Raw genomic sequence first — 17,789 nt, 5'->3', positions numbered from 1 at the left:
CAAAATAAGAAATGAGAGCATTAGAGAGAAAGTCGGAGTTGCATCTATTGAGAAAAAACTCTGAGAGACACGTTTAAGATGGTTATGGGCATGTACTTAGACGACCAATAAATACTCCAGTTAGGCGATGTGAAACTATGATAAACATGCATATCAAACGAGGAAGAGGAAGACCAAAAAAGACTTGGTTAGCAACAATAAAATAGGATAAAATTTATTTAAATATAGATGATGATATAATAGGAGATATAGCTCAATGACGTAAAAGGATTCATACAGTCGACCCCATATAGTAGGAAAAGACTTGGTTGTTATTGTAACTTTTTCCTAGACTAACATTTCAGTAGGCATGCATTGCTTGACATGGATAAAGCATTCTAGGATTATACCATGTTAGTCTAGCATAAACTAATGATGCATGCGATATTCAAATGGATTAGTAGGTGGTTTGAATTTACTTGAGTTTTCAAAGAACCCTGCGCTGCATCGGCAAAATGACTTCTAGAGTTTGAGAAATTTGAAGAGTAGGTAAACTTTTCAGGTTGAAATGAATTTCCCTCATCAACATTGTAGAGATTCTTTTGTTTTTTTTTTGGTGCTACCAGGACTACCCAATGTTGATTCAATTTAGCCTCATACAATTGTCTTTGTTATTTCCAACACATGCTTATTATGGTCATTATTACTATGAAAGAATTTTGGTAAGTACTAAGTAATCTGAAATACTGAAAGATTATCTCGATGGGATTTAATGGACAATGCTAAATGATCAGAATTTGATCAGTTAGAATATACTTTGTAAATCATTATTAATAATATTTTAGTAATATTTTCTCTATATATCAATTACATGCATATATTACAATTCAATTTTGAATAGTCAGAGTCTGACTAAATAGATTTATCAGAATTTAATATGAATCTCATCCCATGCATGTATTGGTTGCACTATGTGAGTAATTGCCAATAAAAATAAGGGTATGATAATCAAACTGTGTGAGTGAAAAGATCTATTTGGAATGAGAGATACTCTTTGCATCATTATTTATTATCAAATCATATTATGTATAAGAAAACAATTCAACTATATGGTTTTTTTCTCTCATTTCAGTTCTGTATAATAACTATTGATTATTTATTCACCTATATTATTTATAGCCATTGATTACTTAATTGTGGGATTTGATGCAATTGAAATATAATTAGGATAATTTGGCCAGCTAAAGAAAGTGGCATTATTATCACAAGAAGATTTAGGAAGAGAACTAGACAGATTAGATATGATAAGTAGGGGACTTGATTAGATGGAAGCTAATATATAGAATGACTTAGTTAAAATTCATCGGAATAAAGAAGATCACAAGATCAAATGTGAAATTACACGTAAGAATAAAATGACAACGAAGGATGTGTCTACTACCAAACATACCGGGGGTTCAATCTCTTTTGGAGCACACTGTGAGAGAATGATAAACCTATTTTTTTAACACGTTTCTTCCAATAATTTACACATATCATAAATTTATTAAAATTCTATATTTAGATATCAATTCAATGTAGTTCATTTATTCTATTTTAGGTTGATATATATTATGTATGAGTGTAGAAAAAAGATTTGGGATGAGAAATTAATGGATTTGAATTTTTTTTAACGAATGCATAGAAAAAAGTAAGGTATTGGAGAGTTTGTGGACAACAAATCGGCTCGAGTTAGTGTGAGTGAACGAAATAATTATTTTCATTAATTTTTTTATTATCTTGTATTAATTCTTACTTGTTTGTTTTTATATTTATTAAACTAATATAAGCTATTGTTATATGTATAGGAACAATATAAAGAGAAATAAAATGTTGATGATCACTTTACTAAGCCTTTATTCAATTTCAAATCATGAATTGATATGGTGGGATATCCATGTAAGGGGAGGGTGTATGAATTTGGATGCAATCAACATTTTAGAAGAGCATACAATGAAAGTTCCAATGAAATGTGCTCCAATAAGAAGAACAAAGAATTATCTCAAGAAATTGGAGACATGTCTGCTATTAGCAAGAGGATTGAGGAAGAAATTATTGAAAGCAAAAATAAATTGGAACTAGTTATCACAGAAAATAGATAGAGAGAAGAACTACTTATCGAAGAAGGTAGGCAAAGAGAAGAAAATAAAGGAGATGGTTCATAAAATGATTTAAGAAGCAGTATATACAAATCATTTATATCCAGTTGGATTTAGTCTCTGTTAGAGTCGTGATACATGAAATAAAGATTAAATTATTTTATCTTTGATTAGTGGTTAAATGGATTTGGATGATGTAAATATTTATTTATTTCAATGTTAATTGTAGGATACTTTTGCATTAAAAATTAATTATTTTAAATATTTTTATTTTTTTGAAATGTATAATGGTTTCTTGTAGAATATTATGTAGACGAGAAATATATATGAATTTGTAGACAAATTAAAATTATATTTGATATGCTAGTTGAGAGGGATTAATAACGGATTTAATCTAAAATTTGAGACGGAATTTATATATGAATTTATAAATAAAATTATAAATGGATTTATAGATTAAAATTTTATTTAATATATAATTTAAAACAGATTAATGATGAATTGAAAACAAAATTAGAAACAGAATTTGTATTTAAAATTAAAGACGTAATATTTTCGTCTTAAATTTAGTCACGGGGCTTTCATTAACAAATTTTTGAGATGAAAAGAAACTATAATTTATACACTCTATACCCTAAACTTAAATAAAGGAAATAAATCATAATATATAAACTATAATTTTAACTTGTAAATAAAGAAAGAAATTCTAAAAGAAACTAAAAATTATTAACATACTTACCATCCTTAAAATTTTGAAATAGACTCAAAATCTAAAAAAAATAAATGATAAAAATGATCAAAATAAAAAAAACAAAAATTACAAAAAAAATACAAAATAATTTACTAAAAATAATATAAAAAAAAATCCAATGAGTCCTACATCACAACCCACAAACTTAAAATGCCTATATAAGTATATAAATAATACTTTTTATTAATCCACAAACAAGGTGGGTTCACATCAAAATGACTTCATTATTTGCTCATTGAACTGAGAACTAGCAGTCAAACAAACTTTTCTTGTGGGTAGGCCGTAGGAAGAAGATTCTAAGAGAAACCAAGAGGATAAAAGAGGACGAGGACATGTTGTTGAATAAGTGGATGAAGAATAAATGGAAGAGGAAAGATGTTTCATTGTGAATGAGATTTTAGTTCATATTGAAAGTTTCAATGCATTTTTATTGATTTATATTGATTCACATACATTGAGGATGTGAACAAATACATGGGTTGAGACTCTCTCTCACGTGTGGGTGCGCAGAGGGTTGCAAATATTTTCCTCCTCTTCTGTCGTGCAACTCTTACTCGGCGGAGTGCCCGTGGTAGCAATCGGGTGTCACTCAGTTCACACTGACCACCAGTGCTTGGTGGAGTCCACGGTCAACCGTTGTATCCTGGGAAACAGACGACCCTTGTAAGCCTCGAAGCACAGCCGGAGGTGGGCGAATCTGTTTCAAGGAAACTACGACTTGTAGGCCTCAGTCAGCTCGCTTGATTGGTCTCTTCATCTGACCGTCAAACTTCTCTGCCCGCTCGGGATCTTCGCCCGGCCTGTCAGCTAGCCCGGTCGGCCAATCTCTCTTTGATAACCTGACCTATCTACTTCACTCGGCCTGTCTGCTCGACCCGATCTGTCTGCTCGACCCGGCCGACCTCTTTGACAGCCCGACTTGTCTGCACTGCTCGACCAGTCTGCCTCGTCCGACCGACCACTCCTGCTCGGCCTCTCCTGCACGACCTCTCCTGCTGGGCTTGTCTGCCTCGTCCGACCGACCTCACTGCTCGGACGCTCTGCTCACTCAGTCACTCTGAGGTTGGAACTTGATAAAAACCAGCCCCTGCTGGTAGCCTGAGATCATCTGCTCAGGTCAACTCAACTGTAAGTTGAATTTAAATTCTATGTAATTTTAAATTCAGCTAAGTTCCTAAAATCTCCGACAACATATTGTTTGTGTCCTAACACATGTGGTTTACTAAAGAGTCCTTATATATTTTGGTGGATTTTTTAAATGCATGTTGGTAATGACCCTATCCGAAAAGGTCTTCTCTTTCAACTATGATAAGCATTGACATTATATTTTCATTTACAAACAAGTAAATAACTTATGATCAAATTGCCATATGGTATGGAATTAGATTAGATAAACAATTATTTTTCTTTTACAAGATATTCTTTTTAACTTTTTTGATTGCAGAAGATGCTTCCAATATGTTAATCATGCCCCCAAGAATTGCATTGATACTTTGGTCTATGTTCAACAATTGAAAGAATTAAAATTTACCTTTAGGCTTCACTTGATGACTAAAATTGCTGAAGGACACATTAGGTTATACAACAACTGAAAATTTTAAGATGATATTTCTAAATGAAATGAATATATGAGTAAGTTTTGATCAATTGGAGATTGCTTTGAGTCCAATCATATTTAAACTAAGAATCCAGATGGTAGCTCAATCTACGTATCTATGATGCATTTGCAATTTAGCAACACTCAAGTCATGGTATGGACAACTCAATGCACTTACTCCACATAGATATATGATCTAAGCATATCTAGACTAGAAACGGTGGCAAACCATTGTTAAACAACCCCACCCAAATGATATTTTAGCCCTTGAGTTGCTTGGTGCGTTATCTTCTAGTTTGCAATCATATTTCTCAGTTTGCATTATAGCCATAGTGATTCAGAACTAACTATCATAGTTTATATCGCCTAAATGCAACAAAAATGAAATATAAAGGTTTTGTATGAGAGTAGATCGATGATAGTTCACAGCACCACAAAAAATAAATTATTTTAGAAAATTTTAACATGTATCCACAAAAGAGTAGAACAAATGAAAGCACCTTAAGTAGCCTGGTCCACGGTTATTAAATGATTTGTGGACCATGCTCAGGGGCTAAATCACAAGTTACATTTACATCAACAAGCTAGGAAAATAGTCATAAGTGGAGATATGAGAAAAGTAAAAGTTATAACAAGCATCTCATATAGTTACGCTATTGTATAATTAAAAGTCGTGCAAGTCGCTCCATTCTAGCACAAATGAAGTAGCTAGGAAAGTATAAAAAATTGTAGAATATTTATTTTGTTTTAACATAAGAAACTTAATCATGTTCAAATTAGATTCATCTCAACGCCAAATTGAATTCATGTTTTAATTCAATTGATACCAAACAAGGTTCTATGAATTTCATGGGTATTTTATTTTATCAAGAAAAAATTTATCATGTTTAAATAAGATTGATTTCAGAGGTAGATTCAATATATATTTAATTCAATCATTAATGAAATAAGGTTCTATAAATCCCACGAGCGATGATAGTTATTGCTTGTTTGTAGAAGAGACACCACAAGCTCTCCTATAATTAGCTTTCTTCCACTGGGAGATGCAAGTGAATGCTAAAACCTAAGGGAGATAAAAGAGAGAGACTTTTGGTTTATAATGTTCATTTACACATGAGAAGTCAGTACAGGAGAAATTCAAGAGTCTATAGCCCTTTATATGTCCTTATTAAAGATGCATTTTCATCTCCCAAAGATGCATTAACTACTGCAGATTTCACATTCTCCCTTCTACAAACTAATATGAAATATAGACAAATAGTTACTCGTTGTATTTAATTAAATTACATAAAACTTTCTAGTTTCATTCATTAAATTGAGAGAGTTAGATCCAAGTATCTATTACATGATACAGTCTCATGGTATGTGAGCGATATAATGTTCAACACTTATAGGAAACTAAAAGACTTATTTCTCAACCAAAAAAATGTGAGTATATGGATATCAAATAAGAAAGTCTAATGAAATATAAGGAGAGAAAGTAGCTAGTGATTGAAAAGGTCACCTACCTACCCATTTCTGTTGCCACCTCTTTGTGGAAAACAAGCTTTTGAGTGTCAACACCTCTCAGGTGGAAGAGTTTTAACGGAAACCATTTAACAAAATGTTATATTTAAGAGACGTCTTAATGCTATATGGCATGTATTATTTATTAAATAAATAAAAATTTATTATTTGAGTGTACATTTTCTATGTATATAATTAGATCTTAAACTTATTTACTGAATGTTCATAATACGATTCATAGCATGAGAGAACTTGTGATCAGATCATAACTAGTGAGCATCTCTACATGTGTAATTATGAATGTATTGAAACAATCCCTAGTCGTGAAGTGATGAGTTTGGATATTATCAATTCTATGAGACTAGCACATATTATACTCTTTGATTTATCCAAGCAATTGCTCCTCACTGCTGAAGACATTGGGATTGTTGGTGGGGAAAGCATCCGACGATCGAACCTAAGTTTTGATAATGGCAAAGAGATTCAAAGTTAAGATTCCTTGTTATCTAATGTGCTTAAATGAGATTGCAGGAAAGTCCTAACTACGGTTAGGCAGGTGAAAAACCCTAGGGGGTGGTAACCCTAGGTGGTAGGAAAATCGTAAGGGGCGGTAACCTTAGGTCCTAGGGGCGGTAACCCTAGGTGGAGGAAAATCCTAAGGGGGGGTAACCTTAGGTCGTAGGGGGTGGTAACCATAGGTGGAGAAAAACCCTAGGGGGCGGTAACCCTAGGTCCTAAGGGGTGCATGGTAACCCTAGGCAAAAAGTCCAGTCGGTCTGGAGGACCGGACTGGCACCAGGTAAGCTCTCCTGAGGGGAGTAGGTGAGGACGCGTTCCCCATAGAGGGAATAGTAGACGTCGGGTCGACCTAGGGGTCGTGCTTCATCAATCAAAGTAACAAAGTACTTTATGCCTCCTTTAGTTTGCATGAATTTTAAATCACATATGTCATTGTGAATTAATTCTAGAGGGGTCGTGCTTCTTTCTACTGAATGGAATGACAATTTTGTCATTTTAGCTTCGACACATATTTTACATTTATATGTTGAATCAATATTAAATGGTTGACAATAAATTTAAATTCATAAGTCATCGTAAAGTGTTATAATTTACATATTAAGTCTAGCACGCCATAAATTGGAATATTTGACCAAATAAGTAGAATTTATAATTTTATTGTCATTGAATTTACGGTATACAACCATTACATTCATTTTGAATAAATCGTTCTCTATAAACCCTCTGCTTATGAATTGACCAATTTTTGTCAATACATACTCATTTGACTCAAACTCTAGCCTAAATCTAGCTTTGACAAGAGCCGACCTTTGACACTAAATTCTTCCAAATGTCGAGAAAATGAAGTACATCAATTAGTATCACTTCTTTGCCTGATGTCATCTTTAGTACCACCTTCCCAAGACCAACAATGTTAGAAGTTATAGAATTGTCCATGATTAATTTTCTTGTATTAATAGAGGTATAAGTTGAAAACTGGACCTTGTCAGAGCAAATGTGTCGTGTAGCACCAGTATGGACCCACCACTACCTTGGATTGTCCACTAAATTGGCTTCAAATACAATAGCAGTCATGTCTAATTTTAAAATATTTATTGACACTGACTTATCTTTAGTCATGTGCACTTGAGTGACTTTATTTAGACATCGGCAGTCTTTGGCCTTCGTAATTTGATTTTTCATAATTATGGCATGCTTTTTTTGGAACTTCTTGGCCCTCCCTTGACTCTACCCTTTGCCAGGATACTTTCTTTTCTTACTAGTTTTTGGTTCTAGCAAATTTACCTTTGCAAATATAGACATTTGTATTGATTCTGATTGCTTTCAGTTGTCTTCTTTAATCCGTAGTCTTACAATCAGATCCTCAAGTTCCATTTCGTTTTGCTTGTGCTTTAGATAATTTTTTAAATTCCTCCATAAAGGTGGAAGTTTCTCGATTATCGTAGCAACTTGAAAGGACTCATTCATTGTCATGCCCTTAGCATGCAGATTATGTAAGATCAACTGCAACTCTTGGACTTGAGTTGTCACAGTTTTGGAATCAATCATATTTAAGTCTAAGAATTTGTCGACAATGAATTTCTTCAGTCCAACATCTTCTATTTAATACTTCCTTTTGAGAGATTCTCATAACTCCTTTGCAGTTGTCATTGGAATATACATATTGTATAACATGTTGTCCAACCCATTGAGGATATAATTAATTTTGATATAAGAAGTCAGTATGTCCTCAAGCATCATATGCCACCCTCTTATGTTTATCAGTCTAGCATTGAAATATGGAGGGTGCATCTTCACGTATGAACCTCACAAGGTTCAACGTGGTTGGGTAAAATAACATCTTTTGTTGTTACCTCTTGAAATCTATACTTGCAAACTTCTCTGGCTTCTCGCTATGTGCCGGTGGAACAAAAGGCACCGATGATGAATCCATTAAGATGCACGAATAAATTTGTATTAAAATTATATTGGTATATGATTGTGGTGCAATCTGAGCACGGATAGAATGATGATATAACACCACTTTGGCGAAGTCGAGACTAGATTTAGACTCTATCTCTTTAAGATGAATTTACCTTGCACATGATGCTCATAGAATACGACAATCGTCTCCCAAGACTTAGAAGACTTTAAGTCACTCCTTTCATAATTTTCTATTTTCAATGCATATAAATTCTATCAAGAAGCCCCTGGCCGTGCGATTAATGTAGATGTTTACATTTACTGCAGTACACAAATAAAACATTAGAGCTTTATAAATAAATAATCAAATAATATGATTTTCGTTAAATTAACTTAAACTATTTAGAAGACCATACCACTCCATTAAACAATTCGTTAATAATAAGTATATATGACATAAGAGTTAAAATAAATTATATATATAGCTAGCTCACCTGGATATAATAAACAAACTTAAATATAAACTAAATATGACAACTAATAATCATAATAATTGATGGTACAGATCAAACCATTTGTAAACAAATAACTACTAAGTAGATGATGATACTGAGATAATGTATTCTTTTTTATTAAGCTCGATGACTTAACTATATCATACTACTTAAGCTAATTGAATCACATAACTTTTATGAAATTAAGTTAAACTAAGTATATATTTTGTTTAAAATTTTTGAAAACATAAATCAAAATAATTTCACTTGCGAAGTTTTATGTAACCTTGGAGTCAACCCTCACACGGACTTATTTATTTTGGTGAATAAACACTAGGTGAAGGGATGAAAGCCTTATATTAGAGGGAGAGCACACGACGTTGGTGAAGAGCTGAGAGCTACTATTTTCAATTTTGTCGATGAGGCGTGAGTCAGGCTAGTAAAAGCGTCAGTGAACACTAAATTGAGGTAGACCGATAAAGTAAAAGTAGACTTTTAAATAGTTATCATCGATGGGAATTAGGATTTTTCGTTTTGCCAATGAAGCGGGAGCGAGACAGTGTCGAAATTTTTTTACGAGAAAATAAGTGAATAGTTTGGTGAGATGCAGCCTAGGACTACCGTTTAAACAACAATGCGATTGGAAAAAATGAAAAATGAATTCATGGGAGACTAAGGGGACGTTTGGTACGCGCGTTTTTCATTTTCATTTTCTGAAAAATGCACGTTTTCTGAAAAATGGTATTTGACTTGCGTTTTCCACACGCGTTTTCTAAAAAATTGACTATCGTTTTCTAGAAAAACAGAGAATGACAAAAAGTCGTTTTCTATTTTCTAGAAAACGCACGTTTTCTAGAAAATAAAAATGAAAACGGTGCAAACCAAACGTACCCTAAGTGATTTGGACAATCCCAAAACAACTTACATGATTGGAAAAAATGCATAATCACCCATGCGATTTGGGAAATCGCCAATTCTTTTCATAAAAAAAGGGATTAAAAATTAAAAAACCTCCTAAATTATACAAATCATTAAAAAACAGATGTCTTAAAAAATAAAAAAGAAAAATTCCTTACATTTTTTATCTCTAAAATATTTTTATCCAATATAATATATCTTTTATCAGACATTATTATAGGCGATTTTTTATCTCTAAAAAATCTTTTATCCAATATTATTATAGAGTAGTTATTACGATATTATTTCTTATTTCTAAAATTATTGTACCAACTACAATTAACTATTATAACGTGTACAGATTGCATATAACGACTACAACTATGAAAGATATTAAATAGCTGTTACCCTATTACAATAATATTATATTAAGTATTACATGTTAGCTAGTTGAATGTAAAGATTTTTTCAACATAAAATAGTTTATGGAGTGCCTTTTTAATTTTTTTTTTTGAACAGCCTATTTTAAATTTACTTAATTGGGAGTGTCATTTTGACTTTTGCGTCCCAAAAAAAATCAAACAGCTTAACTACTCCATTCTGAATGTTACCGTGCCTACGTGTGACAACGAAATGAATGTTAAAAAAAAACCAAGTTATTTTGGACAAGGATATGACTTAAGAAGAGGATAAGCCAATTAGAAAAATCAAAACTTTCTTGTCTACGCTGATATTTATTGATGTTTTTATTAAAATTTTCTAGAATGGGAAGACTTTTAGTACATAAAATGAGTTTGATGATCACATCAAATATTCATAGATATTTATTGAATATAATAGGAACACTGTCGGTCGGGTTGACCATTTAAAAAAATGGAGAGACTTTGATAATTTCGAAAATTGTTAGGAGTAAGTTGGAAAAGGCAACAAACTCATATGTAAGGCGGTGGCTCCGCATAAAAATTTAAAAAAGACAACGTGGTCTATCAGAACCAGAACAACAGATATCAGAGTCTCGTTGCCATGGAAGAAGGACAGAGACGCTGCAGAGTGTGCGTCACCGGTGCCACCGGCTTCATGGGATCTTTGCTCGTCAAGAAGCTCCTGGAGAAAGGCCATGTCGTTCATGCCACCGTCCGGAATCCAGGTCCTCTCGTCTCCTCCGCAGCACTGATCTGCGTTGATCTCTTAGCTTAATTAGACAGCACAAATGGCACAGGGGATGAGTCCAAGGTGGGATTTTTAAGGAACCTAGCCGGCGCCGGCGCGAGGCTCTCCCTCTTCTCCGCGGACCTCTACGCCGCCCACACCTTCGCGCCGGCCATCCACGGTTGCGAGTTCGTCTTCCTGGTCGCCACCCCCTTTCAACACATCCCTTCCTCTCAGGTCTTCCCGATCCCCTACGTCGTCATCCATTTTTTTTTTTTCAGAAATACGGCTGTATCTTGAATTACTCTGTTCTGGTTTAGTTCAAGGACATCGCCGAAGCGACGGTGTCGTCCGTTCGCACCATACTGCAGCTATGCGAGCGATCGAGGACGGTGAGGCGGGTCATCTTCACAGGCTCTGTCACCGCGTCGTCCGCCATGAAGGAAGACGGCTCCGGCTTCAAGGAGGCCATGGACGAGTCTTGTTGGACTCCCCTCCATCTTCCCTTCCGTTACTGTGAAGATTTCGAGAAGGTACAACAATTCATTTTAAAATGATCATCTGAGGCATTCGACCAGCTTCTGCAGTCCTCATCCTGATCTGCAAATCTAGGATTACACTCGTTCAAAGACGCTATCTGAAAAGGAAATACTATCGTACAACGACGAACGGCGAGAGACATCAATGGAAGTTGTGAGCTTAACTTCCGGCTTGTTCGGAGGCGACACGATTCTGTCACAGTTACCGTTGAGCTCCCAAATCGTCGTCTCGCCGATGACCGGCAATCCGGTGCATCGAAGGCAGCTAAAGTTTCTCCACGCGTTGCTGGGCTCGGTGCCCGTCGTGCACATCGACGACGTTTGCGAGGCTCATGCATTCTGCATGGAGCCGCCTTCCATGGCCGGGAGGTTTCTCTGTGCGGCGGGGTACCCAGCACTGCAACAGATCGCAGACTATTATGCCAAGAAGTTCCCTGATCAGCTACCAGTGATCACCAAAGAGTGAGAACATTAATTTTTGTTTGATCGCGAGGATCTTCATCTTCTTTTTGTTCTTAGTGCAAGTGTTCGATTTCAGGGAAGATGAAGAGGCTGCCAAAGTGAATGTACCAGGCAAATCAACTAAGCTGACAGATTTGGGGTTCAAGTACAAGCACACTGTGGAGCAGATTTTGGATGATAGTTTCGAGAGTGCCAACAGGTTTGGAGTACTCCTCGACAAAACTACAAGCAATCGATATTAGGGCTTCAGCGTAAGGTTTGTGAAAAGTTTGTAATATCAAAAAAGCTGAATAAAAAAATTTGAACAAATAAAGTTTGAGATTTATAATTTAAGAGTAATAGTGAAAATTAAAATATACTTATTTATTGTGAAATTGATATAATATGTATGGAGTCACGTAACTATATATTATGAATTAGACCATAAATTTTTTTTCTTATAATTCTAATTATTGAAGATATTCTAATAAGTTTTTAAAATATTAATGTGACATATTTTGAACCTTTCGAGTAGCTATTTTCGAATAATAATTTGAATAGTTTGTAAATTCGAACCCGAGTCCTAATTCGAATCGAATAGAACAAAATTTTTTGAATTTTTCGAACTTCGAATTGAGCTCGAACTCAAATATACCTATTTCGAGTCGAATTCGAGCCTTAGATTTTTCTGGGTTCAATTCGGTTCGTTTACATCCCTAGGTCTCCTCTAGCTATCATGACTTCATGAATTATACCTCCAAGTCCCATGGCATTGTTAAAATGGTAACCACAGATAGAATTGTTGAATGGTGAAAGGGTTGAATTTCGGTAAAGTCATGTGATAATATTCTCTCTTGTGGAGACTATCTATAATTTTTTGATTTACTCTCTTCTAATGGTGTGGGATAATCATGAGGAGCCGTTAGGATGACAGATTCACTTTGCTGAACGAATTATATCTCCAAGTGGGACGGTAAATAAGCATCGAGGTAAGTCGAGTCAAATTTTATGATGTTCAAATTTCAAATTTATTTGATAAGGTCATCAAGTTAAATCAAAATGAGCCTAAAATAAATTAAGTCATTGAAATAATTATTTAATTTTACATTTTAAGTTTGTTTGATTGGTTATTTAGTTTGATAATATAAATTTATTATTCAATTTTAAATTTTTTTTATTTATTTAGCATGCTGATAAGAGTTTTATTAAAAAATATTATTCATGCTCATGAGCGTTTTTAATAAACGTTGTTCATGTTGTTCATGAATATTAATAAGTTGAATACTGATGCGACAATTGAGGTGGGGCCCTGAGTCTAATCAAAGTCAAGAGGTTCAGATGACATGGCAGTCAGAATTGAAGAAGGGGCAGCCTTTGAAGCTAGTGCAGTTGATTACTTCGACCGAGAGATAGTTAATAGGACCGTCAAGCTAACCGGACTGAGGGGTCGGTCAGACACTCATCCACGCGACATTGATGAAGCTTTGAGCCAAGTCAATATATTGCAGAGCCTTTCCTATCCTTGGTTCAGAAATAGCACAGTTAACCAGCTTGGCAAACTAAGCTAATCGATTGGACCATCCGTTCGATCGGACCAGCCAGATACTCAGTCTGCTTGAGCTTTCTGACTTAATGAGGAGGTCGAGTGAAGGATGAGTCTCTATCTCTAGCTATAGTTCTCTAATCTGATTGTTGGTTGGTCCTAGGAAGATTATACCGGTTCCACTGTACAAAAATTTTGTACAAGTGTTGAACCTTTCCTAAACAACCTATTGTGTTCTTTAGAAATTAAATTAGGAATCGCAAACGGAACTTAACATTATTGATTCCAAATTTAACTTATCTGTTCTTAATGGTTTAGACTTGTATCGCAAGCGAAACTTAACACTATTGATCCAAATCAACCTATGTTACAAATTCAATTAAATATCTATTTCAAAAATTGGTTCCCAGGACAAACATGGCAAGACACATGACCTTCTTGGGTATGAGAGCATCCACCACTGCCTCGACAAAACCTCTTAACGAAATTAAATATTTAATTTCCTAAAATAACATTAGGTTTAACCAAAAGGAACAATCGAATCACAAATTCGAAAAATAAAAAAAAACACAAACTCGAAACAAATTCGAAACTCTAGAATCATATGCCTCTTGTGTTTGGAATTCATACAAAGAAAAACTAGTATGATGCGGAAAACAATTATTAATTATACTTTTCTTTGTAAGCAAATAACCTCTTGATCTTCTACCGTATTCCTCTTCTAATCTCGGACGTTGTGTGGGCAACGATCTTCCGAGATGAGAACCACCAAGCTCCTTCTTCTCCAAGCTAGATTTGACCACCACCAATTCTCCAAGAGAAGTAGAGGTCCTGCCACCACCACCAAGCTCTAAGGGATGCAAGAGCAAAGCATCCTTTTGCTCCTTCTTCTTCTAGCTAGAACTGGCCACCGACAAGTGCTCCAAGGGAAGGATGATCCGACCACTAGAGAAGAAGAGAAGAGGAGGGAATAGGGCCGGCCACACACCAAGGAAAAGAGGAGGAACAATAGAATAGAGTCGTTACCTATGAAGACATCTCTACCCCCTATTTTATAATCCTTGGTCTTGGCAAATAAAGAAATTTAAATAAAAAATTCTTTAATTCCTTTGTCATGAAAAGGAAAATTTATTTAATTAAAAAATAATTTCCTTTTCATTATTAACATGGCCGGACACCTATAAGCTCTAAACAATGAAAGTTTTAATTAACACAAAATTTAAAGCTTCTTAATTTGTTTCCGAAAATTTATAAAAAAATTCTCCAATAATTTTTCCCTTCATGGTGGGTTATAAAAGGAAATTTTATAAATTAAAATATTTTTTTAAACATGTGGATGATTTTCAAAAGTAAAGTTTTCTCTAAAATTAAAAACTCCTTTCAATCTACAAATAAGGAAAGATATTAAATCTTTTCTTAATATTTTGTAGAAACTTATAAAAGGCAATTTTTAATTTTGAAACTCTCTTTTTAAATCATGAACATGGTTACAAAAAAAGGAAAGTTTTATCAAAATTAAAATCTCCTTTCAATCTATAAATAAAGAAAGATTTCAAATCTTTTCTTAATCTTTTGTAGACACTATAAAAGGAAAGATTAAATTTTAAACTCTCTTTTATAAAACCATGTTATCCACATAAGAAAAGATTTTAAATAAAATCCTTTTAATTTTATTAAGGTCGGCCACATCATGCTTGGGCTCCAAGCATTGGCCGGCCCCTCCATCTTTGCTCAACCCTTTGCTTGGTCGGCCTAAGCTTGGTCTCCAAGCTTGCTTGGCTGACCCCTTTAGGTTGGGTAAGGAGTGGGTATGCAGTGGGTATAAATATCTATATACAAGAGGCTACGATAAGGACTGAGAGGAGGAATTGGTTTTGGTCTCCCGTTGAAATTAAGTTTCCCGTGTTCGCCCGAACACCCAACTTAATTTCATCAATAATAATTCATAACACTAAAGAATTATTATTGAACTACCACACCAACCCCAAATTACATTTTGGGCTCCTTCTTATTATGAGTGTGTTAGTCTCCTTGTGTTTAAGATATCGGATGCCCACTAATTAATTGAGTTACTGACAACTCATTTTAATTAATGTCTTAGTCCAAGAGTAGTACCACTCAACCTTATCATCATGTCGAACTAAGTCCACCTGCAGGGTTTAACATGACAATCCTTATGAGCTCCTCTTGGGGACATTATCAACCTAGATTACTAGGACACAGTTTCCTTCTATAATCAACAACACACACTATAAGTAATATCATTTCCCAACTTATCGGGTCTATTGATTTATCAAGCTAAATCTCACCCTTTGATAAGTCAAAGAAATAAATACTAAATATACGTGCTTGTTATTATATTAGGATTAAGAGCACACACTTCCATAATAACTAAGGTCTTGTTTTTTTATTAAATCAGTATAAAAAAAACTTATCTTAAATGGTCCTGCTCAATACACTCAGAGTGCACTAGTGTAATTTATTAGTCAAGATAAACTAATACCTAATTACACTACGACTATTCCAATGGTTTGTTCCTTTCCATCTTAGTCGTGAGTTACTGTTTATAATTTATAAAGAACCGATAACACGATCTCTTGTGTGTGATACCACACACCGTGTTATCTACAATATAAATTAATTGAACGACTACACTCAGTATATATAAATGTAGATACTTGACCAATGTGATTCTTATTTCTAAATAAATGTTTATACAAAAGCTAGACTTTTAGTATATACTCTAACAATCTCTCACTTATGCTAAAAGACTATGCTGCCATAAATGCTGCCATACATCTGATTCCCAACCCTTCAACATTCCCATCAAAAGCTCTTGCCTTAAGGACCTTAGTGAAAAGATCTACAGGTTATCACCTGATGCAATCTAGACGGCAACAACTTCTTCTCGTTATACGATGTCTCGTATTGGGTGGTACTTGCGCTCTATTGTGTTTACTTGCCTTATGGACTCGTGGTTCCTTCGAGTTTGCTACTGCACCACTTATTATCACAATTCATTGTAATAATTTCGGGCAAATCAGGAATCACATCTAAGTCCATCATGAAGTTTTTGAGCCATATAGCTACTATGGCTATCTCAGAGGCTGCTACATACTCAGCTTCTATGGTGGAGTCTGAAAAACATCTATGCTTAACACTCCTCCATTGTTATGGCTTTACCTCCTAAAGTAAACATAAAACCCTGAGGTTGACTTACTATTGCCCCTATCTGATTAGAAGTCAAAATCCTTGTAACCCACAGGGATTAAATTATCTGCCTTATAAACTGACATATAATCTCTAGTCTCTCTAAGGTACTTTAATATATGCTTTATGGCAGTCTAGTGTCCTAGTCCTAGGTTATTTCGATATCTGCTAACTATGCACTGGGCAAAACAGATATCCGATCTCGTGCATAGCATACATTAGGCTTTCCAACAGCCAAAGCATAAGGAACTTGCTTTCATGTCCTTTATCTGCTTTGATGTCTTCGGAGACATCTCTTTAGATAAAGTTACTCCATGCCTGAAAGGTAGAAAAATCTTTCATGGAGTCTTGCATGCTAAAACTAGCTAGGATAGTATGAAGCTCAGGATAAGCACATCATTCTTTTCTTGTGATCTCTTTGATCCCGAGAATATGTGCGCATTCTCCCAAGTCCTTCATATCTAATTGCTTGGACAACCATACCCTTACTTCCGACAACACTTTGATATTGTTTCCAACTACCAAAAATGTCATCTACGTATAGTACAAGAAATACCACTACGCTTCCGTCACACTTCTTGTATACACAAGACTCATCTGGACACTGAATAAATCCATAGGTCTGGATTACTTCATTAAACCAGATGAACCAAGACCTTGAAGCTTTTCTTCAGTCCATAGACTGATTGAGCTTGCACACAAGATGCTCTTTGCCTTTTGCGATGAACCCTTATGGTTGCTTTATATGGATATTTTCTTCAAGACTTTCATTAAGGAAAGCTATCTTGACATCCACTTACCAAATTTCATAGTCCATATAGATAAAAGAATCCGGATAGACTTAAGCATGTCTACCAGCGAAAAAGTTTCCTTTTTCAACAAGCCTTGCTTTGAAAGTTTCCACCTTCCTGTCTATCCCTCTTTTCCTATTGTAGACCTATTTACACCCAATGTCTTTTACACCATTTGGTGGTTCTACAAGCTCCCAGATTTTATCAGAATACATATATTCTAATTCTGTATTCATTACTCTTTGCCAAGATGCTGCATCTTTATCTTGGAGTGCTTTGTCATATGTCCGGGGATCAGGTTTATGTTCACTAGGGATCAAGTCCAAAAATTCT

The 17,789-nt window shown here is 34.7% G+C and overlaps 1 protein-coding gene across 1 annotated transcript; it reads left to right on the top strand.

Annotated features, from left to right (window-relative positions):
• The first annotated feature begins 10,767 nt into the window (after positions 1-10,767).
• LOC122016188 (putative anthocyanidin reductase) lies at positions 10,768-12,266 on the top strand. Its single transcript, XM_042573452.1, has 5 exons — positions 10,768-10,930; positions 11,003-11,169; positions 11,253-11,465; positions 11,545-11,933; positions 12,010-12,266. Exons 1-5 carry the CDS (start codon positions 10,807-10,809, stop codon positions 12,173-12,175), a joined length of 1,059 nt encoding a protein of 352 aa, XP_042429386.1. The 5' UTR covers positions 10,768-10,806; the 3' UTR covers positions 12,176-12,266.
• The last annotated feature ends 5,523 nt before the right edge of the window (positions 12,267-17,789 follow it).

The sequence above is a fragment of the Zingiber officinale genome, chromosome 1B, assembly GCF_018446385.1.
Source record: "Zingiber officinale cultivar Zhangliang chromosome 1B, Zo_v1.1, whole genome shotgun sequence".
Taxonomy (NCBI): domain Eukaryota; kingdom Viridiplantae; phylum Streptophyta; class Magnoliopsida; order Zingiberales; family Zingiberaceae; genus Zingiber; species Zingiber officinale.
The sequence above is the reverse complement of the archived record's forward strand: the minus strand, read 5'-3'. Positions and strand labels throughout refer to the sequence as shown.